Source organism: Lampetra fluviatilis, chromosome 5 (genome assembly GCF_964198595.1).
Source record: "Lampetra fluviatilis chromosome 5, kcLamFluv1.1, whole genome shotgun sequence".
NCBI classification, from domain to species: domain Eukaryota; kingdom Metazoa; phylum Chordata; class Hyperoartia; order Petromyzontiformes; family Petromyzontidae; genus Lampetra; species Lampetra fluviatilis.
In genome coordinates, this window is record NC_136279.1 from 24,262,314 (window position 1) to 24,289,080 (window position 26,767).

Here is a 26,767-nt window from a genome sequence, read left to right on the forward strand (position 1 = left end):
AACCTACGTGACTTTACCGAAAAAACCAAAGAGTATGAATCCCTGCAGTCACGAAAGCTTCAAATCTAGAATCCATGACCACTGTTGGCTTACCACATAGTGCTAGATGTATTGACCCGAGAGGAATTGTGTTGGATTAACTCCTGACTGGGATTGAAACTGAAGTGCTTTGCCACGCGACATTATGAACAGTTTTTGTAGTTCATATTTTGCATTCTTTTTTTATAGCACACCTAATACTATCCTTGAGGATTAGCATAAAACACAAGTATATCTCAACACATTTTATATGGGCAAAACATCTAAGTACACTTGTTTTTCATAAATCTTTATTTGTCAAAAGAAAGTATACAATATATTCTCACCACTACAGACAGTGTGATATGTTCACTGAAGTCCAAGGATGCGGTCTCTGTACATATTCTGACAGGGAACCATAAAAAAGAAACGTCGCACAACGAAGCAAGCGTTGAAACAGCGCTAAACAAAGTTCCAGCTGCGATGAGCGAGACAACGGCAGAGCTCACCTTTCATATCTCAAGACGACAGGACTGGACTCTGTGCAACACCTGACAAGTACTGAGAACATTACATGAACATCGTGAAAGTGCATGTAACGACAAGTGCACGCGTCTGCATTATACACACACCAGCAAGTGAGATGTTAAACGGTCCTTGGTTCGAAACTTATGCTCACACCATGCTACTGTCCTGGCAGCCCTTAAAGTTTGGCAAATTCTATTTTTTTGTGCAGCAAGGGAAGTTGTTGCTCTGTAATTCGTGCCAGGTATCAATCATAAACTGGTCTTTGAGCAGGAAGTGTACGGCTAATCACATTACAGTGTTTGTGATCAAGTAGGAATTACTCCAATACACTGCAAAGTGATATATATTCAGCAGTGTTTGGCTTAAATGGACGTCTTTTAAATTAAACTCAATGTATGGCTAAACGTGCGTGCTTTAGGCAGTTTCAAATTGGTTTGGTCTGAGTTCTGCCAAAGCTCCCTACACTGCACCAGAACATACTCTTCTCGTGCTATCAACTGCTTTGAAAAATAAAGGTGCACTTGCTTGATGTCATGCTGTTGAGCGGTCTTTAATAATACATAACAGAAAGCCAAGTGGCCTTTAGAGAACGTTACAACAGCACTGCTACCTGCCGAGATGTAACCTCGTTTGTAATTCTAACTGGAAGCTGACTCAAGCCGGAGATATTTAATACGTTACACTTAAACAACATAAACGATGTCCATTTAAAAAGAAAAGTTTACCAAATCCCAGATTTGGTTGTCTTGCTTGTATTTACAAATATATGCATGTCCAATAATGTTTTTGTATATGTAAAGTAATTTTTTTTACAGCCAACATATCGATTTTCCTGCACAACTCTCCAACTCAGAAAGGTACGTGGATGGTTACAGTAGCTTTCTCAAGCTCACATTGTATACAATGGCAATTTTATTTATATCTACGCGTTCTGAATATTACGCCTTATCGGTGGAAAGGAGTATAACCACCCATACTGGATTAATCGCACTTACATGAAAACAACAAAAATCAAACCCATTGTAACACGCAACGTGAACGTGAACTGGTCTTCAACCCCAGCAAGTAGTCACCCATCCCCCACCCCGCCAAAGAAGCTCAGCGCACGCTCGGGCCAAACATCCGTACTGAAGCAGCCGAGTGACGGAATCTACGATCCGTAGGGGATGTGAGTGCTCCGTGCGCCTCACAGTGGCGTGTTCCAGTTAGAATTCTCAGTAATCCTCCACCCAGCCATTCTCAGTGATGAATGCGTCGATCACCTCCTTCATAGCCAAATTTGGGATGAGCTGGTCCTGAGTCAAGGGACTCCGTGTGATGGGGTCAAAGTGGCCAACCCGCTGCACGCAAGACATGAGGGGGGGGGAGAGGGGCGCACGGAACATTTTAGTCAACATAATCTCCAGTACCGCATACATTACCAAAGATTATGTGCATTGTGGTGGTAAATTCTGATGACCAAAATATTATCTGTCATCTTATTGCAGGTTACTCTCATACTCTAGTGTATTTGTGCAAGCTAGGCAACAAAGGAGCAAAATAGTACACGGTCCAGCCCTCTACATTCGAGTTCATACATTGGACACTGAACTGTTTTTCGTATTTTCTTGAGACAAGCAATTTTCAAAAGGGAAAGAATCGTAAACAAGAGTTACGAGAAATATGTTTGTGTCTTGTTTAAACTCATAACTATGCATCCATAATATTTATATGAAATGGAAATATTTACATTTTAATAGTCTCAATACATGCAATTTATGAATATGTATTTCCCATGAATAGACTCAAGCAAATAATCAAGTCCATGTGATGCTATAAAAGTAGAACATTTTATTTTACACATTCAATATAAGAGTTATAAAGGTATTTTCTTATTAATTTATTTTTATAAGTGGGTATTGATTTACGCAAGGTATGAATGGCATAATAAAGATGTATATTCAATATTTGCAAATATCTTTTCTTTGCTTAACACGTTTCAAAGGTCTGAATAATGTCAATTACTTACAAAAAATGTTAGTGTAACATATTCCATTATTTATTTTTGTATTCTACATAGATTTTTTACCTGAATACAAAACAACCCAATTACCTTTCTTAACAGTGTGAATAATGTCATTAACATGCGTATGCTCTAATGCACGTGTTTCTCTTTCCGTCTCTCAAAGTAATTCCAGGTATGCATCTCTTCATGCTTCTTGTGCACTTTCAAATGTTTGTTTTATATTTTTCATGAATGACCTTGCTTCTGAACCATGCATCACAACAGGTACTATGCACCGATTGAAACTTTCTTTCTAGATTTGAAGCTTTCGTGACTGCAAGGATTCATACTCTTTGGTTTTTTCGGTATGTGACTTTACAGAAAAAAACAGAGTATGAAAAATGTATTCTTTTGGCACACTTGTCTCACTTTTCATCATCATGCTCACCTTTTCAAAATCACTCCAATTTGATCTCATCTGCCTCTTATTTCTTGTCCACCTCTTTATGATACAGCAACAAATAACTTGTTAACTCACCACCTTGACCAGGTCAACCTTGTAAAAGAGTCCATGTGGACTGAAGTTTTTACCTGGTGAAATAAACTTTTGACAACGAACAAAGCAGCTCTCACTCAAAATACCTCGATCTAAGCGGAGAGATGCAGTTATACAATACACATACAAAACATTTTTTAAATGATATCCTTTATTAGCAAGAACAGCAGCAGTACCTGTAGATGCTCTTCGATGTTACTGCGGTCATATGTGATGCCGCTGGGCGTGATGCAAGGCTCCCTCATCAGCTCAAAGCTTATCTTTCCACACAGATAGTCCGGCACATCGCGCTTCTGAAACACACACGCACACACACCCTCAGTGGCCTGGCTCTCATGTGAGCCTGCTTCTTGTGACACACACTTGTGTATGGTTCTGATCTGGAACATTGGAACATTAATTGTAAGACACCTTACTGGAAACGAAGCCAGCACTGTCTCCTAACAGTAGTAAATGGTCAAAGTCTGAAAAAATATTAAAAGTTATTTTCAATTGGTTTAATAAAAAAAGGAAATATGTACCCAAACTCGTGTATGGGTAAACATCCATATCTCCGTTGGAGCTCTAAGAGGTTTGGTTTATAATGTGTGAAAGTCTTGCACAGCGAGATAAATGTCTTAATGTCCTCTCAAAAGAATGATGGACACGTTTTAAAATTACTAAACGAAACACCAGAGCTTAGCGACTTTTAAATAAATCTTAGACCTTGCAAGGGAACATAATTGCATGCATTGTGCACATTGCACAAATATTAAGTGAGTTCTCAGCTCATGTCATAACGATCGAATAGTTACAAGATAACTTTGCGTGAGCTAAACTTTGGTAAAGAGATTAATTTCCAACAAATTAAATGTCGCAGGAAGGGGAGTAATTCAATTAGAGCATGTCAACATCTGTTCATAACATCTATTGAGCGACATATAAAGCTCTGTAGCAAATTTCTCACTGTGGATGTGGTGAGTAATGTCGTTCCCTGAAGTTTGTATTATTTATAGATTTCCTTCATTACAAGCTGGCTGCGTGTGAGACTACCCTGTGTTTGAATCTGGCAATGCCAATCGTGGAAGTCTGCAATGACGGCGTATTCTAATGCATGACAACTGGCGTTGGGTGAGAGTCTGCAATGAACAACCAAGCAATATGAATTTAATCACACTGAAATAAAAACTCTCAACTATGTGCACATCAGCAAAAATAAGCATTAATTTTATAACACACTTATCGGGAGATGCAAGATGGAAAGACAGCTAAATATTGACCAAAATAGATATTCCATCATCAAAAAAATCCTTGAAAAACCAACCAGGTATCAGAGCTCAAGCGAGCGGCTCGCAATTGCAAGTTCAAATCCTCGTTGGGGTTTGATTCAGCTAGCTTATCAGCCCTATGGGGTCATTAAAGGAGTACCACGGTGGGAAATTCAACAGTGGTTGTCCTATGGATAGACTCAGCCCCAACATATAAATGTGGAGTTTCTGCTACAGGCTGAGAGCTGCAAACGTGAGATGAGCATCACCTCAATGCCAATTCCGATTAGCAGAGTTGGCTATGTACGGTGCCAAAGTTCAAAATAAATGCATACATCATACAGACTCCACACAGTAGTAGGGAATCACACCTTGGTCCTTCTTGCTGTGATGCATAAGTGTTACCACTGCACCACTATGCCACCCTCCGAAATACATACAGCAGTTTATTACTGTAATTGGAGGCTGAGCAGGCTCTGTATTATCTGCATTCGATTTTGTTGCACCCAACTGCATCAAACATTTGCTCCGGCAGACAATTGTGCACCATGGGCAGGCATGTGCACGCAAGGATGCACCGGTGATTGATTACTCACATTAAAGTTTGATCAGGATGTCTCTGCATTCTGCATTCTGAATATCTCAAGTAGTCACTGAGGTTCTCAAAAATCTCTCCGATACGGTTGTGATCAAGCAAATGTCAAGAAAAAAATTACTGTGACACTATACACTGTACATCAAACACTTAGGTCACGTGTTCAACAGCTGCGTATGCATCCCCGACTCATGTTTGCTGCTATCATGAAATGCATACCCAGATTGTTTCTGGCAGTTGCTATGTTCCAAGCGCTCTAAAAATTATTGTTGGCTAAGGAAAACCGTTAACGCAGCAAGCTGAGTGGATCTCCCAGCTCCTCCACTGCCATGTGGGCTCTAAACAATAGGAAAATAAATAAGCAGACAATACACCTCCACATTCTGTCCCTCCACGTAAAAAAATTAAGTTTTTTTTACCCATCCCATCAGGGACACATCCCCTTCTGGGAGTGCATTGCAGCAGCAATGATTCAACACAAGAAAATGTACGACAGGTTTCAACGTATAGTGTCTCATCACCACAGTCAGGCATGCTTAAACCATTGCTAAATTGCCCAATGTTTATTGGAAATGACCCTCCATGTTAGTTATGGATCCTAGTTCAACAGAAACATATGTAACACATAAGACAAAATAATCAGCGTCGTTGTGGAGAATGCAAGTAAAGGGAGGGATAGATAAGTGAAGGCGTATTTTTTTTGCTCATTCTTTTAGTTACTCATTCTCCACAACAATACTAGCTTTGTGTTATATATGTATACTAGTTCATAAAACCTGTCTTCGCCAGGCAATAAATATACAAATGAACCTGATATGATTTTTATTTTATTTTATCTACGACCAGACACTAACAACTACTAAAAACATATATTTTTTCACAAAAATAAATTGTTGACAACTTGATTCAACTTTTTATATTTCAAGATGTACCCAACAGAAACCGCTCAATTTAAAGAACAAAAATAATTTACTTAATACTCTGAGGGGAAACTCCGAAGTTTTACCGTTTTCGAATTATTCGAGTTTGAACATCACAAAATGCGTACTTTTTTCATTCAAACCCGCTTTAATCCGAAATATCTCAAAAACAATGAATAAGTAAAGATTGAATTAATATTTATATCAATGGTTCTCGCTTTAATTTTATTTTGCCATTTCACGCTCTATTAAACAACAACAAACTGCAATATTATATTTGAACTGTTTCTGAATGACACGCACAAACATGCTTATGGGGCATTTAAAAATAGAGATTTGTGGGTCTGAAAATGTTAATTTTTGGATTTGTGTCCTAAAAGCTACCTATGTACCAAATTTCAGAGTTCTACCTTGTCGGGAAGTACCCTAGAGGTTTTTGAGATATACAGATTAAGGTCTTTATACAGACGACAGGCCTCGCTAATACCAAAATACCAGCATACCTTCCGTCTCTCATCCACTTGCGCAAACAGATCATTGAGCTCCTTCATCCACTTGTCCTGGCAGAAAACAAAACAGATTAAGATCTCGAAACAAACTCTGTCATGTGCATTGTCAAGATAAACAAGTACCAACTCGGAAACAACTTCACAATTTCTTATAACCTTGCTCTATTCAACAAATGTGTAAACGTGTATCTGTTGCAACTTTTATATATGGTAAAACCCCACTCTCCAAAAGTAGACGTGCCCTCGCCTGTGTGATCGTTAAATTATTCTTGGGTACGATGGAGATATAGCCGCACACTCGCGCTCACTTGGCACACTGCATGCAAATGAAGTTAATGCGCGACCGCAAATAGATTTTTACAAAAGTTGAACTTTTAAGAAAACGATAACACTTAGAACCATCTCACACAAAAAAATGTTCAACACACGTCAACCCCAAAGGGTTCAAGTCAGTGAAACCCTGACAGAAAAACCTTGGGAAAACCCTAAGAAACTGAGAATTTGAGGAACAGAAACATTCAATCGTCAAGCAGATGATGGCAAGGCTACTTCTAGATAATGGGGGGGTGAAGGTGGATACCATGAGTCGCAAGAGCAACCTGTGAGACTTGACATGCATGTGTTTGTTGTTGGATGCTTGATATGTTGGACCTTTGCTCAGCAAATGCGATAAAAAAAATCACATTTAACAAAATTGCTGGTCGTTGTCTTTATTGTGTGCTCTTTTTAAAGTTGCAAGCTTACATGAAAACTAATTAAAATAATGTGAAAAAAAATCCATATGTTCGCATCAGTCACAACCAACACATTATCACCAAACTGATTAGAAAAACCAAATTGGGGAACAGAGTTGACATGTCAGATGGAGGCATTGGATGTAAATGGTCGATAGTTTTATAACCAATCAACATGAGTGCAAAAGCTGATGCAAGGAATTTGTAAACCACAGTAAAGTCCATTGAAGTGATTGGAATGGTAAAAAATTATCTTGAAGAGCAGTATGCATGTGTAATAAAAGACTCCGTCAGGCACTGCTGGTCTCCGCTTGTCTTTTATTTAGGTTCTTCTCCGCACCCCCCACTGGCCTCCTCTCAGACGAGTGTCGTCTCGCGCGCGCCCCGCGCACACTCCTTCTCGCGTGCCACGCATGCTCTCTCTCTCGCGTGCTACACCCGCTCTCTCTCTCGTGTGCTACGCCCGCTCTCTCTCTTGTGCCCCGCACGCTCCTCCGTTAGCTCCTCTATTCCCGCACTCCGCACACCGCTGGCTGACGGCGTGCTGAGGTCCTTCGGCCACGTGGCCGATGGCGCGGATCTTTCCTCACCACCCAACATGGCTCAGCCTCTTAACTTCCCCGGACTGCCCCAATCTCTTCCGGGCTCCCCCTTCTATACATTCCCCCCACATGACCCTGACTCCTCCCCTTCCGGATCGTCAGATCCGGCTTTCCCATACTACCCCGCTGGCTCCGCCCCCATTCACCTCACCTCCCATTGGAGCCGAGGTGAACGGTGGCCCCTCTCACACGCCCCGCAGACCAGGCTCTGCCCCCCAATACCCCCGGCCGTGCGATTGGACCAGAGCCCAGCAACAACCACATTTACGCTCGCATTACACATGCACACCTTTATAATCACAACTACTTTGAATTCAGTCGGTGCTATGGTTCACAAAGTTATGAGAGCAGTCATAATAATATAATACATGCAAATACATATTCACAACATAAAATAATTATCTATCCACTAGAAACTGTCTATGACAGTGCAAAAGTCAGACATACAAGTAGAATATGAAATAGCGCACCAAATGTCCACGCAGTGAATGGATGTAGAGTTCACATCCCACTTACATGCTTGCCTTCGATGTTTTCAATATCGTCAGATGTCAATTGCTCCTCTTTTTCATTCTTTATCTTCTCTTTATATGCCTCTATTTCCCTGCGGGGCAGAGTATAAAACCGTATTTTTATTCACTCAGTCTGTCAATAGCAGTGAAAAACTTCTATAACCGAAAGTGTTGCTGATTAACTCATTCGTATGAAAGTAACATTTTTTCGTGTTGCTGGCGCAATGCATTGTGGGAAGATTTATTTTTCAAAAATTCCACTCACTGGCTTTCCGTGGCTCCATTACTATTTCAATGGAAGGAACTTAACTGTCATGCATTGATTAGACGGATATGCTTAGATTCAGGATCATGATTCAATTCAAGGTTATGTATGTATATATTATGAAAAAATAAGAATAGGTTTTACCCTTTCTGGCAATAAAAACAGGTGTTAAGATGTTCAAACACAAAATTGAAATCCTTTGCAAGTAATCTGACACTGGTGAGACTAGGCCCTAAAGAAGGCTGTCTCTGGTGTAGGCCAATCAGTTTCAAAGACATTGCATCATCTATTGTCAGAGCATGTTTGTTTGCATGTTCACCACAAGTACGTGTGGTTAATGCAAACATGATTCCTTGCAAAAGGTCTCTATTTAGTATTTGAACATCTTAACACGTGTTTTTATTGCTAGAAAGGGTAAAACCTATTTTTTTTTTCATACTTTGATACTGGCAAAAAGGTTCCATTATGTATTTTTTTTCATTTTAGCGAATGTGGTGGCCTCTAGCCACCCCAGGGATCGCACAAACCCATTACATACAACACATACTCATTGATTCTTACACAGGAAATCTGATGCATGTATCACAAGCTAGAAGAATCGATATTAATACAACACTGTTAGATCCCTATTCATTGCACTCATGTTTCGTACTGTGCTTAAATATTGGCACAACATAACATAAATTTATACAACAGTACCACAAACTTGATTTTGTGCTTAAATGAGCATTTGGTGGTGCTCATCTGCTGATTACAACCCAGATCCAGTAGTGGTAATTAAAGATTCCTATGACAGTGGTTAGTCTATCAATAGGACAGGTGCACTAAATGTCCAAAATATAACGTGGCTGGGTGCCAGCACTCACAGAGTTCAAGACGTAAATGTCTCACAGCAGATTCTAATGTGGAACAAATTTGATTCTCTTAGAACATTCAATTAAGATATTGTAAGACAAACACTCAACTACAATCAATTCAGTGATGCAGTGCCCAAGATTACTAAAATTGCATTCAAGATTAAACCAAAACCGCTGACCTCTACAACTATGTCATTTTCAGTGCTGATAACACATCGTAACATAATAATACCCTCTGTGTGGTCTCATTCACTGCCAGCATACACGGTCCAGTTCTTAAAAGAGAGCATAAACTGAAATATATTCTCCTATGATAAGTATTCTGATGGCATAAGAGGTACACTGTTAAACAAATATATATGGGGGAAAATAACATATAGCTAAACAAACCAGATACGTCTCACTATGATCAAATGTAATATACAAAAATGATCCCAATTACACTGCGATCACTGCAGTACCTGATATGCATCTGCAGTCTTATTTTGATCAATCCATTGCTGGATGAGGGCCACCTCAAGCTCTGTGGGTTGTGGGAGTTATTTTACCATATTTCACCACACTGGTCATTGCGAGCTGGAGGTGGGGAGCATAGATGTGGGAACACAGAAAGTAGAGAAACCCGATTGATGTTTTTGCACTGCCGTTTGCTGCCCAACAAATAACCCTACAGATCTGTTATTCATGACAGTCACCCATCCTAGCACTATCCAGTCTCAAACCTGCTTAGCGTCTAAGTTCTGTCAAGATCTGGTGCATTCCAGTTGATTTGGTCATAGGATTGGTGGCCAAGTGGTAGAGTGAACATAAATGCTGTTTGAGAGGTTGACTCAGCTCATCATCCCTCCAGGGTTGTTAAATGGGTACTACTTTGTGAAGAATTTAACAGTGGGAGTCCTATGGATAGACTCGCATCCACTATAGGAATGTAGAATTTCCACCAATGGCTCAGGAGATGAGCATCTTCTCAATGCTCATTTGAACAAGAAATCACTGTGACTTTACACTTTTACTCTATTTTTATCAACAGAAATATGTTCGACAGGAAGGCAATGGTGACACCTGCCTACCGTTCTTTCTGCTCCGTGATGAGCCTGTTGAGGTAGGCCTGCAGCTCAATCTCCTGCTGGATCCTCTTCTCCTCCAAGCTGCTCCACCTGCGCTTCTTGGCCATCCGTAGCGCACTGGCAATGTCATCCCCAAAGTTCAGCCTCTGCTCTTTGGCAAGGCTGTACGCTGAGGGACACACGGAGACACATCGGCAAGAGCGGCAGGGCCGCAGTTCACACGTGCTGATCCTGGATGGAAGACGGCAGCTCTAATCTACAGTGTCGCCAGACTGTGTGTCTGTATCGGGTGCTGGTTTTGCAACAACATACGTTATCTGTAGGACTGCTACCAACTACCACAATACAGGGGTGCTTCCAAAAAATGTTAACACTTCTGGGAATTTGCAACAATATCACGAGAAATGTGCCTCCGGGCTCTGGAAACCACCTGGAGAAGATTCCAGGCATGTGTTGACAATGATGGTGAACAAGTGGAGACTGACTTTTTGAAGCTATTAAATACATATGTTATCATGTTACAGTGTATTATCCGTTCTTTTTCCATTAAAAACGATAGTCCCATATAAGTGTTAACATTTTTAAAGCACCCTGTATACCATTTATCCTGTTGAATTACTGCAGGTATTTTCATTCATCATCTGTGTATCAATTGTTACCTCAATGTAATAATCCTAGAAGATGTACAGACCTAATGAATAATACTTGCATTTATCAGAATCAGAATGTTTTTAGTCTGTAAGAATCCGATAAGATACGAAGCTCTTATTCACGAGATGTGCAGTATTTATATTGCGCCCATAACATAACACTGAATCCCAGAGCGCAGTTATAGCTTAGTGGACCCCCCTAAAGGCAGCTGTGTTCCTCTGCGGCGCAAGGTGACTCAGCACCAGCCTGCAAGTGAACATTAGTCTCACAGTAGGTTTTTACCCTTTTAAACTGGTACAAAACTGACACCTTTATTCAAGGCATCATGTTTGCAATAACCACAACACAAGTAGTCAAAAAAGCAAAAAAAAAAAGCAACTCTGATAATGATAATAATATGCACTGTCCTTGAAGTTGATTGGTCCACACCCGAGACGGCTTTCTTTAGAGCCTAGTCCCCATTGGTGTTGGACCAGATGATACCAGAAGGCGAACAACTGGTGTCATCTGGTACACAGCGTATATATTTACGGTTAATACACACGCACACATTTCCAAACTAATATTGTCACATATATACACTAACCATGGTAATTAAGTGCTGTCTCTTTTGGTCATTTGCTCAAGCTTAATTCATTTGGGCCCTACAATGTCACGTTGTGACTTGTAACAGAAAGTTACTCGGTTGAAATTTATCAGCAAGGCGACAACATCCTGCTGATGAGAATGTTGGAACCGGTCCAGGGACTGTTTTCTTTAAAAAATATGTTACTGGAATTCACTTATCCAGAAGGTTCAATAGTTAATGTATTAAATTTTGATATATGTACAGTATATAAAGTAGGTAAGTGTAAATTGTTAAAGCAACCGAGGTTCTGCCACGATAGACCAAAAAAACTCAATCATGGCGGTGGAGGGTTAATAATTAACAGTGGACAACGGTGACAAATCAACATCAACCTTTGTCTCTTCACTGCTGGATGAAGGGCCTCCCCACACCTTCACCATCCCTCATCCCAGTCCTGTACCGCCAAAATCCATTTCATTTCCTGCACATGAACTTATCTCATCACTCCATCTCCTTGATGGCAATCCTCTTAGATGCACGCTCTTTTAGCGACCATGCCATCAGCACTATTACACCTTCCAACTATGTGTCCTGCCCAAACCTGCTTAACTTTTTAACAGTTAATAATGTGTGACAGCCAAAGGAGGGAACGCACTAAAAATATATTCAGCACAAAGACAGATTAATGGAATCTGCTTGTGTGCAGGTGCTAAATGAATTGTTACATCATGGCTTGGAGGCCTTCATTCCATATGTGGCTTGATAATATATCTATTGCAACTCCATCCTTGTTAGATCTTCATAAAGTAACCTGAAGAAACTCCAACAGTTGCAAAAATATCCTACCCATGTCATCCTCCGTAACGGTCATCCTCAACTCGACACCTTTCCTCCGCTCCCTCCAATGGCTTCCTATCATCTCCCGCAGGGTCGAGCTACAACATGGCCTGCCTGTGCCACCACCGTACCTCTACTCTCGGTCGTCCACCGTGTCTCTCTTCACTCCTCTCACCCTGCACCAGAGCTCACGGTAACAATCCCCGCAGCAGTAGTAACAGCAGCATCGCGACTCACAACCTCCTCTCTACACTGAGGACCAGGACGATGGTCACTGCCAGGCGTCGTTTCTCCATAGTAGCTCCCACCGTCTGGAACGCCATACCACTGCACATTCGTAGCATTCAATCTACACCTCCTTTTAAGAGACACTTAAAGGCCCACCTCTTGCCTGGCTATTGAGTGGCACCAAGCATGGCTAAGTTTGTTTCCAGACAAATGTGCTCTTTTCAATCAATGAAAGTCGTTGCAAGCTAATGTTGGACATATAAGTTACCGGGAAAGGTGTGTAAGTGTGTACAAGCTTGGTGTACGTGTGCAAAATGCAAGTTGGTGCATGTGCTGACCCAGCTGCAAGTTGGCGATGGCCTCATCATAGTTCTCCAGCTCCAGCTGGCTCTGGCCCATGAAGAAGTGGCCCTTGACCGACTGGCTGTCAAGTTCCAGCGCATGCTTGCAATCGGACACCGCCTTCTCCCACTGCTGAAGCTTGACGAAGCAGAGCGCGCGGTTCGTGTAGTACGCCGCCACAAGCGAGTTGCGTGTCTGTCAAAGGGAGAGGTGCACACAGCCAGGCAGTGTTTTCAAGTTTCATTTATTAGGTATAGCCCTGTGACCCATGCGGCTCTTGAGTCGGGTGGAACCGCAACAAACAAAATATGAACAGAGAACATCCCAAAGCGACGACGCGCAACAGAAACATCCTGGAATAAACCAGAAAATATTTAAAAAAACGTATTAAAACGCTGTGTGCAAAAATCACAATGTGGTGCAAGCCAACAACAACAACCATAAGACAATTTAGATTAACCATGTTTTCTAATCACGAAAATAAGCTATAAAATAATGTAACAACAATCTTGATTTGTGATTTATTTTATTTAATACCTACATAACGTTACCGAAAGAACCAAAGAGTAATGTAACAACAGTAATAATAGGAACTGTGATTTAAATTTAACAATAAACGATATACATAACACGTATGACCAGACTTGCAGCCATAGCTGGCAGCATGACAATCCCAGTGTATGATGTGTGAGTCAGCGGCAGCGTGAGTGACTGTATGTGCGAGTCAGCGTATGATGAGTGTGTCAGTGTATGATGTGTGAGTGAGTCAGTAGTAGTGTGAGTGAGTGTATGTGTGAGTGAGTCAGTGTATGATGTGTGAGTGAGTGTATGTGTATGTGTGAGTCAGCGCACGATGTGTTAGTCAGCGCATGATGAATGAGTCAGTGTATGATGTGTGAGCGAGTCAGCGGCAATGTGAGTGAGCCAGCGCACGATGAGTGAACCTGTGTATGATGAGTGAATGGGTCAGTGGTTGTGCGAATGTATGATGTGTGAGTGAGTAAGCGCATGATGAGCGAGTCAGTGCATGATGTGTGAGTCAGTGTATGATGCGTGAGTGAATCAGTGTATGATGTGTGAGAAAGTCAGTGTTGGCTCCCTCTGCTCGCGCCGTCGGCCCCCCCCCCCCCCCGGCTCCGTCGGGAGCGCGCACCACAGGCGGCCATCTTTTTTTATTTTCATTACGGCCCCCCCCTCAGCTCCGTCCGCCCCCCCCCCGGCTCCGTCGCCCCCCCCCCCCCGGCTCCGTCGGCCCCCCCCCCCCCAGCTCCGTCGGCCCCCCCCGGCTCCCCCGGCTCCCCCAGCTCCCTCCGTCGGCTCCCTCGGCCCCCTAACAAACGGCCCCGCCAGCCGCTGCTGTGAGCGCGGCCCGGGAGCGCGTGCTTCACGCGGCCATACACGAGCACCGATGAGGATTCATGAATGCCGCTTCGTTCTAACGCGAGCGCACGTGCGCGCTACCGCGCGTGCGTCAGGCCGATGCACGGGCGGCCGCGATCGCAAGCCCTCATTAAAGTGACTGTTAGAGCATCAACACATTTGTGTTTTTCAGTGGTCGAAATAGGATATGATCAACGAATGTTTGACGGCAAATTTAAAAATCAATACACCAAATATTTGCCCAACACGGGGGTTGTGTTCTTGAAAATAGCCACAATCACCAAAACCATGATCCACTAACTTATGCAGCAGGATCATTGCGAGCAGTGCAGTTAGAGGACAGTACTTCTTTACAATGCACACAGGAATCTTGTGGTCAAACGCGAATGGTCAAGCAATAGGGACACAATCGGCGAAATATACCTCAAGAAATTTGGCATAAACAGTCAAATCCACGAGGGGCAAAGTTTGAGTGTACATTGTAGCACAATCAAACTTCACCCATCTCCGGTTTTACCTTTATAATTATACATATGTAGTGGGCTCAGATAGGCAAACACAACTTATTGGGAGGCAACACTATTTATTAACACCAACACTGTGTTACATAGGGTGGTAACCGCCGTCCTACTCTCGCTAACACACACCGTCTTCTCTAACTAACACACAACGTCCTCTCTTGCACTGACTCTCGGATACCCTAGCGTGACCCAGCCAGGTGGGCTACTGGCGGGTCCGCTGACCTGAGGCTTGACTCTTCTTGGCGTCTTCACGCTTCATCTTCATTCTTCATACAGGCAGCCCCGAATACAGAGATGAGGCCACTTATATAGGTCTCGGCGTGTCCGGCTCCACGCCTTCCTTCGAGAGCCCTTTCCGAAACCCCTCGGCTCCCACGTGCCCCCTAAGGTGGCCCCGGGGCCCCCGGCCCCCCACCGGGTTTCGGTCCCGTGTCCGGCCGGGTTCACCCAGAGTGCCGCGGCCTCACACCACCCCCTGTGGCCTCCCGAGTCCGTACCTAACGTCATTCCCGCCACTAGCCGGGATGACGTCATGTGTGTTCCGTCCGTGTGTGTGGACCCGCGGGGTAGTAACGCTCCGCCCGCGTAGTGACGTCACACATGTGCGTGTGTAAAGTAGTGACATTATCAGTCACTACACATACATTAAATAGTACAGTATTTACTTATAATAGTAATACATTTATACATTTGTAATAATCCTTCTTGAGACGGCTTCGGAATCAGTCCTTTTTATTTCCACTCCACAATACACTTTACTCACTCACTCTCCGTTGCTGGCAGACAACGGAGAGAGGACAGACTTCGCACTAAGTCCCCACCGCGCACGTGGCACCCCGAGCCCCCGTCCGCGCGTGACCCTGCTCTTGTCAGTCTCCAGTCTGCTCTCGATCGTTCTCTCTCACTCTCTCTTAATCCCTTCGTCACGTGGTCCCCCCAGCCAATCGTTCATGGACAGCTTCGACCATTCTCGATGGTTCCCTGCCAATCCTGGGACCACGCCCCTCATCCGGCTCCCCATTAGCTGGGGCCCCGAATGGCTAGGCCAATCACTCCTGATGACATGCCGTGATCACGCCTGGGCCATGGTCCCTATCTCAACCCTTATTGGCTACAAGCAGGACTGGCAAGCCAATCCCCACGTGAACCCTCTATAGCTGTTATTACATCACCCCCCCCCCCCCCCGGTAAAAAAATGTAGCCGTCTCGGCTGGGAAAAGGGTGAAGAACCAATTCCGCAACATCTTATTAGGGCACCAAGGTGCGTTTAACAATTCGAGGGTGAACCGGCGTCCCCGCGCCTAACAACATTTAAAACAGTCACCCTTAATAAAAAAAAATCTATACCTAATGAATGCGTTTGCGTGACGGGCCCCCTTTCGGTATGTTATATCGAAGGAAAATTCCTGTAACGATTCCAACCACCGGGCCAATTGGCCTGACGGCTGACCCAATTTGAGGGAATATTGCAAAGCCGCATGATCAGTGCGGACCAGGAATTTCCGTCCATAAAGGTACGGCCGGTACAATCGAGCAAAATTGCCAAAAGTTCCCGCCTTGTCACGCAATATCGCGTTTCCGCCGGGGATAGAACCCTGCTGCCGTACGCCACCACCCTCTCAACCCCGTCCTTGTGTTGCGACAAAACGGCCCCAATGCCGATATCACTAGCATCCGTATCAAGGATGAACGGCTGCGAAAAATCTGGGTAATCTAACGTAGGCGCCGTGGCAAGGTGCTCCCGAAGTGCCATAAAGGAACTTTCTTCCTCCGCACCCCATTTAAACCTTTGATGTTTGCCAGTTAGAACGTGTAATGGTTTTGCCAACGTCGCAAAGTTCTTAACGAAGCGGCGATAATAGGAAGCGAATCCAATAAACCGCCGAACATCACCCACCGAGGTGGGTGTGGGCCACTCACGTACACACTTCGTTTTCAGAGGGTCAGTGGATACACCGTCCGAACTGACAATATGACCCAAGTAACGGACGGAGTGTTGCAGAAGGTGGCATTTCCTCCGTTTAAACTTAAGGTCAGCCGCACGCATTCTTTGAAAAACTGTCTCAAGGCGTTGGAGATGTTCCTCGAACGTGTGGCTAAAGACAATTATATCGTCTAGATATATGAGGCACGTTTCCCACTGCAGTCCCGCCAACACCAATTCCATGAGCCGCTGAAACGTGGCCGGAGCCGCGTTCAGGCCCATCGGTAACCGATTAAATTCAAAGAGACCTTGCGGCGTGCGGAATGCCGTTTTGGCTTTTGACTCGTCATCGAGGGGAAGCTGCCAAAAGCCCGAGGACAGGTCAAGGGTGGAAAAGAATTTAGCACCCGATAAAGCATCCAATGAGTCATCCATCCCCGGTAAGGGGTACGCGTCCGCTACCGAAATTTTGTTCAACCGGCGGAAATCAACGCAAAACCTCGTACCACCATCTTTCTTCTTAACCAGAACGACGGGCGCGCCCCAAGGGCTGTTGGACGGCTAAATAATATCCGCCGCCAGCAATTCATCTACTGCCCCACGCACGTGTTCCCTTTCCGCCGGGCTCATACGGTGTGGGTGCATACAGACGGGAGGCGCCGCACCGGTTTCAATATGGTGCGACAAAAGCGACGTGCGGCCCAGGTCCAACTAATTTCTGCTGAAAACATCAGCGTACCGCAGCAATAGCGAACGCAAGGCGTTCCTATGTTCATTTGACAAGGAAGAATTCTCTCCGCATAAATCTGCGATCCAGCGTTCTTGTGAACGATCATGCGGAGGCCCATCCGCGGGCATCCGAGCGCGCGGCGGTTTGTCACAAGAGGCGAAATCGGTAGTGGCGTGAGCCAGCACCGATCCCTCCGGAACAACAACACGGTCAGGTCCCCCATTCAAGACCTGTATGAAAGGTGCCTGACCTGGGCGCACGATCGTTTGTGCCGCCGCCAAAGAAAAAGATTTCGATACCGAATTCGATGGGGATAATAGCACGCCCTTCGCATCCCTTCCAATTTGAAGGGGTTTCCAGTAACGCAGCGGAATGAGCATTTGCGCTCCCGACGGAACCTCCACCGTAGTCGCAACGACAGCAGTAACTGCGTTACCTGTAGGCGCATTGGCCAGCAGGGAAGGCAGGAACGCCATCCTACGACCCCCCGGCATTTCCAAACAGTCCTGGTCGACCCGTATTCTCAGCGGCATCCGGCACAGAAAATCCGTACCCAACAAGCATGGAACAGCTAGCGAGCGAGAAATTAACACAGGTCCTGCGGCGGTAATATTTCTGATAGCGATGCTCACATCCACCTGTCCGCAGATAACCATGCTCCCCCCATTGGCGGCAACACACGCATCATTAACCTTGCGTATCCGCGACGCAGGAATGGACAACAGATGAAAAATAACATCAGAAATGATGGTAGCCGATGCGCCAGTGTCCACCAAGATACGGACGTCGACGCCGTCGATGGTACCTCGTACCGTCGACGAGCCCGACGCCGCAGCCACAATCCTGCGAGCCAATTTCTTCCACTGTGTAGCAGAACGTATCAATGGAGCAGGAGAAGTAAAATTAGCGTTAGGAGTGTAAGAATGAGTGCGAGTGGATGAGTGATGTGACACGACCTGCCGGGTGTCCGATTTGTGCCGACTCGCTCGAGGTTGTTGCAGCTCCGCAGCAGGTAGAGGAGATGGAGGTCCCCTTGGCGGAAGAGCCGACAGCAGAGGTCGGCAGCGGCAGTCACGGGCGAAGTGGCCCCGTCTGCCGCACTTGAAACACGCGGCCGACGTCAGCCGGTGGTCGGACAACCCGGCCCTCACACGCGGCCGGCCCGTGTAGTCGGCCCGCTGGTCGCGCAGCCGCCGTCCCGGAATCCTATGCGGGACAGCAGCAGCCAGCATGTCGTCGTCGCCCGAGTCGTCGGAGCAGTGGACAACCAGTCGCGGAGACCACCCCAGAGGCGGCCCGTCGATCTCGGGTTTCCCCGTCCATGCCGCCATCTGGTCCCAACGCTTGATATTAAACTTAGCGTCCAGGCAGCGCGCCACCCACCGCGATGAAAGCGGTTCGTGGCCGGACACTGGTAGAGAGATGTTGAGCTCCTGAGACAACTCCAGCATGCGGGAAAGGATGAGCGGATCCAAATGCTCAGCCGTTGCGTCGGGGTAGGCGGCCATGGCCATCGCCATCAACGCCCCCCGATAGGCCAACGGCGATTCCTCCGGTGCTAGGCGACGCGACATAAATTTTCTGGTGGCCGATGTCGGCGGGAAATAAAATTCCGCCATCTCTGTGAACGCATCCCGCAGTGTCTTCTTCTTGGACGCCGGGATGGAGCGGAAGATTCCCAGAGACACATCATCGAGCAGCGTAGGTAGCGCTCCCAGCGCTTCTTCCTCCGTCCAGTTCACAGATCTAAAAGCTGACTCGAAGCGCCACGTAAAAGCACTCCAATCGCCCCCGGCGATAAATTATTTTATTTGTGGAAGGCGATGTCCGCGGTGGCAGGCGCGTGCCGCGGGCGTCTCCAACTGCCGTTCCCGCTCTCAACTCGGTGCAGGCAAAATGGCGTCCGGCGGCCGCGTGGTGGTAGGCGCGCCCAAAATGGCGGCCGACGACTCCGGCGCAGCCGCCCCACCCAAGACGACGGCGTCCTCCCGCGTGGCAGGAGCAATGGCGGGTCCCGATTCCATAGCAGGGCCCCTTCCCGCGGCGTCCAGCTGATCGGCGATCTGGCGACCCACGGCTGGTGAGGACGCCACCACGGTCACCAGGCTTAGCAGAATGGCGCGCAACGACTCAATCTGCTCCGCCATCAGCCGCCATTCGTCTCCTGGTCCTGCGGTGGTCGCATCCTCCCCCGGTCGACGCTGAGAGGTTGTCGAGGCGAGTGTCATCAGCAGGCGGCACAAGGGCTGTAGCTCCCAACAGCTCATCTTCATCCGTCTCGACCTCTTCCTCCGATAGAGGCACAGGCAGGTTCTTTTTTCTGGGGTGTTTAGCCATCTTGACGATCGTCCAAACAGTCGCAGAATTACTTCTGACACCAGTGTAATAATCCTTCTTGAGACGGCTTCGGAATCAGTCCTTTTTATTTCCACTCCACAAAACACTTTACTCACTCACTCTCCGTTGCTGGCAGACAACGGAGAGAGGACAGACTTCGCACTAAGTCCCCACCGCGCACGTGGCACCCCGAGCCCCCGTCCGCGCGTGACCCTGCTCTTGTCAGTCTCCAGTCTGCTCTCGATCGTTCTCTCTCACTCTCTCTTAATCCCTTCGTCACGTGGTCCCCCCAGCCAATCGTTCATGGACAGCTTCGACCATTCTCGATGGTTCCCTGTCAATCCCGGGACCACGCCCATCATCCGGCTCCCCATTAGCTGGGGCCCCGAATGGCTAGGCCAATCACTCCTGATGACATGCCGTGATCACGCCTGGGCCATGGTCCCTATCTCAACCCTTATTGGCTACAAGCAGGACCGGCAAGCCAATCCCCACGTGAACCCTCTATAGCTGTTATTACACATTGTTATATCAAATTATATGATTAAAAGGAGGCAAATAATAGTGTACAATTCATAAATGCATAGAACAAATAATTTTCTCCGAACAAAATCACCAATTAAAGTAATCGCTTTCAAAACACTTATAAGACCTAGCTCACAAATACCTGGAACTCAATGCTAAATCCGTAGCTGCAGGGCAGCCATTTTTAAACTATTAACACCAAAAATCCATAATACATGTTTTTGGGGGTTTTGTTGGTTATATTATGTAGATTATGCATAAATTTACACAATCTAACCCAAAAAACCTGTATTATGGATGATACTGGTCGCAAAAGCCTACGTGTTAAACACTGAAAAGGTTAAATAACATTTTAATGAACAAACTACCCAAATAATGGCCTCTATGTTCACCATTCACAACCTATTAGTCATGTTCCGATTGCTATATATGTGTAGTGTGTGTATCTCACGAGGCACACACAAAAGTCTGGAGGCACCACGATTTATTAACAACTGAACAGGGCTGCGGGCTACAAATACTCGGGGTTATTCGAGACCCCCAAAGGGGTGGCTATGCAAACTGAGTCCCGACGAACGACGCTCCAAGTCCCCCGAAGCAACGCCGCAAGGTAAGCTCTTCCCGCCAGATAACCCCGATTGCTCCGCCTCCGTCCCTCTTATTTTCTCGAGCGTGGCCTTGCTCCGCCTCCAGCCACACCCTTTCCTCGGTCTCTCACGACGGAACCGGAGCTAGCGTCACATGTCCTCTGGGCCCCCGTTTCCGGGCCCCCTTCACTACTCCGTTTCAGCACGTCCCCTCTCTCTCTCTGGGACGGGACTCTGCTCTGTAGGGCCTGTTTCCCCGCTACGTCTCCATCGGCCCCATCGAGAGGTATGTGCACACTTATTTACCAGTTGTGGTTTTAGTCGGCTTATACGCTGTAGAGACGCTATTTACATCTCTACATCTGCATTAATTCACCTCCGATTCCTCAAAACAACAAAGTTCTAAAAAATATATTTATATAAATGTTACATTGAGGTCTCAGACACCACTTTTTTTACTTTAGCCAAAAAAACGGTAAGTAAAATAACATTAAACAAAAATCCCGTACCTGAAATTATATTGCAACCTGTATGTAGTAACATCAGGGATGTCACTGTATGGTGCCGGCCTGGAAGGGTCATGCCGTTCGATGTTCCTACATCGTGGACAGCACCGTGTGGATGGCTGTGTAATACCAGCCCTAGCGGGGCATGGCGAGTACTGGGATAGTGCGGGCACCACACACAGTGTGTAGTGGGGGCTCCCCCGAGGGGGAGGGGGTGAGTGTCAGCCCAGGGACAGGGTTTCCCCGGGCCGTGGCACTCTGGGTTGACCCCGTACACACGTGATCCGGAATGTCCACACAGCAGGCACCAGGTGGGGGGGACTAGTGGGTGATCCCATGTCCGGAGAGAGCTCTTGAGAAGGATCGAGAGGGAACAAGAATGTTCAGGAAGGTAGGCCGGGCCGAGGGCGTGGCCGAGCGGCCCTGACCGGAGAGGGATATAAGGCAAGTCCGTGAGAGGGACTGGAGTCGCTGCATTCTACAGGCTGGAAGCTCAACATGTACAAGTGGGAGGCTCTACATCTCAAGCTGAAGCTCTCCATCCTACGAGGCAACCACGTGGTCGGAAGACCCGAGTGAGGGATCGACCCTTCGTAGCAGTAAATCGCTGTAGTCTGGTAAAAGGGCAGTTACCCCTTTTGTTATGAAATAAAAGTGTTGCCTCTAAAAGGAACAACGTCTGCGACTCAGTTGGACACATTACATGTACATTAGCTCAAATCCGTCCACCTGGATATCCGGAGAGACCATCACTGGGCTGTCTTCATCCTAAAGGTCCTCTTAAAATAAATCCGCCAATTACCTAAAGAACCACTTAGTTCCTCTAACTCCCTCCCATTGCCTCGTAAGCGCCTCCTTATTCCAATTTTTCTTGGTCAAGTCTTTCTGTGTTGCTGCTCCACGTTTCTGGAATACCCTTGGCCCTCATATATAAGCTTAGTTCCCTTCCTTCCACTCCCCCTCTTTACTTCCCAAATCCAACCAAGATACAGAGCATAGTTCCACCGGTACCCAACTTGTTATGGCGCCTCTTCCTCCCACAAGTTTGCACTGTCTTTTTCGACTTGCTTCTGATTGTCACTGTTTGACTAAACTATAGAGCTTGTATGCACTTGTACAAAACATTTGCATATAACATTTGCACTGTTTTTGATGCCGTGTTTCATTTACAACCGTTGAGTACACCGTGTGTTAGCCCTGTACTCGTTCTCTGTAATAATGACGCTTGTGTCTTTTCCCCTTCTTCTTGGTTCATTCCGTAAAGTCACGTAGAATGGAAATAATAAAATAATAAAATTAAAACATAATAAAATAATTCTCACGACGTTTCGGCCACAACGCATTCAGCCGTCCTCAGGTGAAGACGCTGTCTCCCCGACAGACCTGGTCTTCACCTGAGGAGGGCTGCTTGCGTTGTGGCCAAAACGTCGTGAGAATGATTTTATTGTTTTATTTTTATTATTTTATTATTTCCCTTCTACGTGACTTTACCGAGAAGAACCAAGAAGATGAATCCCTGCAGTCACGAAAGCTTTAAATCGAAGCTTGTGTCTTTGTTTGGTTGTTTCTGTGCTCATGCAGTATGCATATCCCTTTTAAAATAGGCCGGCTAATTGGCTAAGAAAGATAATCCGTGTAACAAATAAAATAAACCTAAAGCCCCGAACCAGTTTCAATATCCAGCGTCTCATCAGCAGAACCAGGGTTACTTGAACTACAAGATGTTTATAGGCTAGAATCATACTCAAGAGACACGAGTTTTAGTTTGATGCAAAACTTTATAATATAATATAGAAACTATTGCATTGTCCAAACAACCAGAGATATATGTTTGTTTTACACTTTTTCAACACTGGGGAGCTGTGTATCTGCATTATACTGAATTGCAGCACTGTAACTAGCTGCAGTTGTTTCCTAAGCCAATGAATGAGCAAGATCTGGTACAGATACAAGAAAGTGAATGAAGCACAATTCAAGTTCAGTGCAGAAAAACACGAATGCTACCAAGTAAGGGTTAGCAGCGGTAATAACGTTGAGCAACCACTCTATATGTTGCCGTAGAAATAGTACAGTACACACCATATTCTAGTTGCAAGGAAACCTGTAACATGTCGTCTTATCCATAAGTGAAAGGCTTTGGTCAACGTTAGACACCCTCACTGACACAGCACATTGCTACAAACTCCTGTCAGAAACTGTGGAGCTTACCTGAGCCTTCGAACCACCAACATCCCTACTGTTTGCACCTGTAGTAAAATTACTACAAGTCTGAAACTGTAAACAGCTTTAAAAAAATATTATATGGGCATATCAACTGTAATACTGGGTAAGCAAATGATAACATCTGCTAAAGTAACATTAGAGCTCGTAAAACCCCTGAATGGTTGTAGTCCAACTCAAAGAATCAGTGCGAGCCACCAGTGGTTAGCCTTCTGGTCATTTGAGTGTGATCCCAAGTGTTAGTGAAGAGCCTCGCCGTCATAGCTGATAGCAGTGCTCTATATTTCTGGTAAATCAATGTCTGTGACACATGTCCTTGTCTGTGTATATATTAGTGTAATAAGCACACTAAATACATTCAGATGTTTCTGCAACCTAATGTAAATATGAAGACTTTAAAAGTAATTTGTCCGAGCCAACGTTCATAGCAGGAAACGTATTTTATCTAGCGATTCATAGATGTGCACTGTTTTCGATTTTTCTGAAACGCAGTTGTTTGACCTAATTTGAAGTTGGATGCTTTTGCTATGATTTTAATTTGCTTTATGTTTGTAATTTGTTTTTACGTTATTGATTTTGTCGTATATGGTACCCAGGTCTCACCTGGTTTAGCAAAATGCACTTGCAACTTCCAATGGACGCACTGTAAATGCCGAAACATAGAACCCGAGTGTAGTTAACATTGATGGTGTGCCCACTCGAAATGCTGCTGTCAATGTCAGACGTCTCCACTGGCATAGCACTGTGTACACAGCAGACACAGTGAGGGCAACAGCATCAGCTTCCACATGTCTCCTGTTGATTGGCAGCGATAAAAACAGCCCCTGCCCCTGGCGAGGCGATCGTTAGATTATCGCCACGGCCCGAGGCACGTCCACTCCCACACCCCTATGCACAGCATGAGCGACGCCAGCGCCGTTATACCCCACCAGAGACCCTGCCGGCATGATCATGATACAATCAATATTATCAAAACTACGATCGCCCATCCACCACGACCACCATCATAATTACCATCGCAGTCGCCCTCATCACTTACCACCTCGAACACCATAAATGCCACAACCATCACCACGACCACTACCGTCGTTATAATCACCATAACAATCATTTTCACCACCACCAGATATATGACAATCAGCATTATCACCACGATCATCATAACCACCGCTATCAACCACATCACAATGATGAATATAATAAATCACCTCACCACCACGAACAAAACAATACAACCATAACGACGATTACCACCACCACATTCACCACTTATAAAACACACAAATGCATCACTAAAATTATTTACATCACCAATAAATCACCACCACCATAATTACCACCACCATCGCCACCAGCACCCACAACACTAAAGTATAATTAATAATCACCATTGGTACAACTCCCATCATGAGTACAACTACCATGGGTTAATGTAATTTTTATATAATTTAAACTTGTAATGCGCACAGTATTTGCTCACTCCCTGTTGAGAGAAGAACGCCTCGCGAGGAGGAACCAGACAAGAGGGGAGAGGGCATCAACAACTGCTGCCAGGTAGTGGTGAGCGGGCACCAGCGACAGCACAACCAACAACAAACGCCGTGTGACGTCACCATGGCGCTTGTGCCAGGCTTGGTGCACCACCCTCACCACAAATATCACTATTATAACCATCATCTTTACCACAACCACAATTATCAGCATCCTCACTCCCAGCACCACAATTACTGCATCACAATCATCAACACTACCACCAGCACTCATCACCACCGTCGCTACCACCGCAACCACCATCATCACCACCACCCACCCCGCTACTAACCACAACTATCACACCACTACCACCACCATCACGTCCGCGTCACTCACAATGGCCTTGGTGTAGCACTGGATGGCATCGTCGTATTTCCTGTTGCCGAACAGGCGATTGCCCTGCTCTTTGAGTTCGTGTGCCGTAGACATGGCGTCCGGCGGCGTGCGTCTTCGGAGCTCTGGTCCGCCGACTCTCGGGTCTCCTCCTCCTCCTCCACCTCCTCCGCTCTTCTCTCGCCTCTCCTCTGCTCTTCTCGCGCCTCTCCTCCAAACCCTTCTGCTGCCCCCTTCCCCTGCAGCCACGTGACGTAAAACCGACACCACGTGATGCAAACTCCCAACCGACGTCACGTGACGTCCGCGCCCCTCCCACCACCACCACTTCGCTGCCAAACGAGGCCGTGACGTGCGGGGATCGCCCCCACCAACCCCCCACCCCCCACCGAGAGTGACAGCGCCGCGTGACGAACTTCCGGTAATAGGGACTTGGCAACAACAGTGACGTCAGCACCGCGTGTAAGCGACGTCTCGAATTAAGTAATTGGCGCTGCCGTCTGCGCTGTCTGACTGTGTCCAACAGGATTCAGGGCCAAGTTGATTTCATTTTAACTCGACGAGAACACACGACGCGACGATCGTCTCATTTGCAAGTGACCCGGGGTCATCAAAACGAAAAAAAGGTACAAAAAAGCAATTGGCAAAAACAAAACAGAACTTGAACGGTGCACACAATTAATGTTGCATTAATATATCTTCTGCAAATAAAGTTTTGCAATGCATTTAGGTAATTTTTGCAGAAGCATGTAAATTCACAATGTATGTTAAAACAAGTATAACCCGTAAAAACAAAGTTTTTCACTATAAATCCTTTATATGCGTGGCGGCTAGAGTCCTCTCGTCCTCTGGCTTGAGATGGCTGCCACCTATGGGTCAGATGATTGCATGGCAGCATTAAGCAATTGGTAATTAAATATAATATTTTTGTCTTAAAAAGTGTAAAAAAATGTAAACATTTTTTCACGAACATTAATTGTCACGCACAACGAGTCTGTGTGGAAAATGTCAGCCCGATTGGATAACGGGAAGTGGGTTAAAAAACGACCGAAAGATTTGCACGGTCCTAAGCAAGCAAGCAAGTGAACTTAATATAAAGGATTTAAAAATCGTTGGCCAGTATCCACTGCTAACAAGGTTGCCAGCATCGG

General features: G+C 45.7%; 1 protein-coding gene across 1 annotated transcript; it reads right to left on the bottom strand.

Moving 5' to 3' along the window:
• Positions 1-312: 312 nt before the first annotated feature.
• Positions 313-25,862, bottom strand: STUB1 (STIP1 homology and U-box containing protein 1). The gene is made up of 7 exons (XM_078857247.1): positions 25,620-25,862; positions 13,017-13,215; positions 10,398-10,563; positions 8,210-8,297; positions 6,352-6,408; positions 3,263-3,379; positions 313-1,886 (listed from the first exon to the last, which is right to left on the bottom strand). The coding sequence occupies exons 1-7, from the start codon at positions 25,710-25,712 to the stop codon at positions 1,761-1,763; spliced, it is 846 nt and encodes a 281-aa protein (XP_078713373.1). The 5' UTR covers positions 25,713-25,862; the 3' UTR covers positions 313-1,760.
• Between the last annotated feature and the right edge of the window lie 905 nt (positions 25,863-26,767).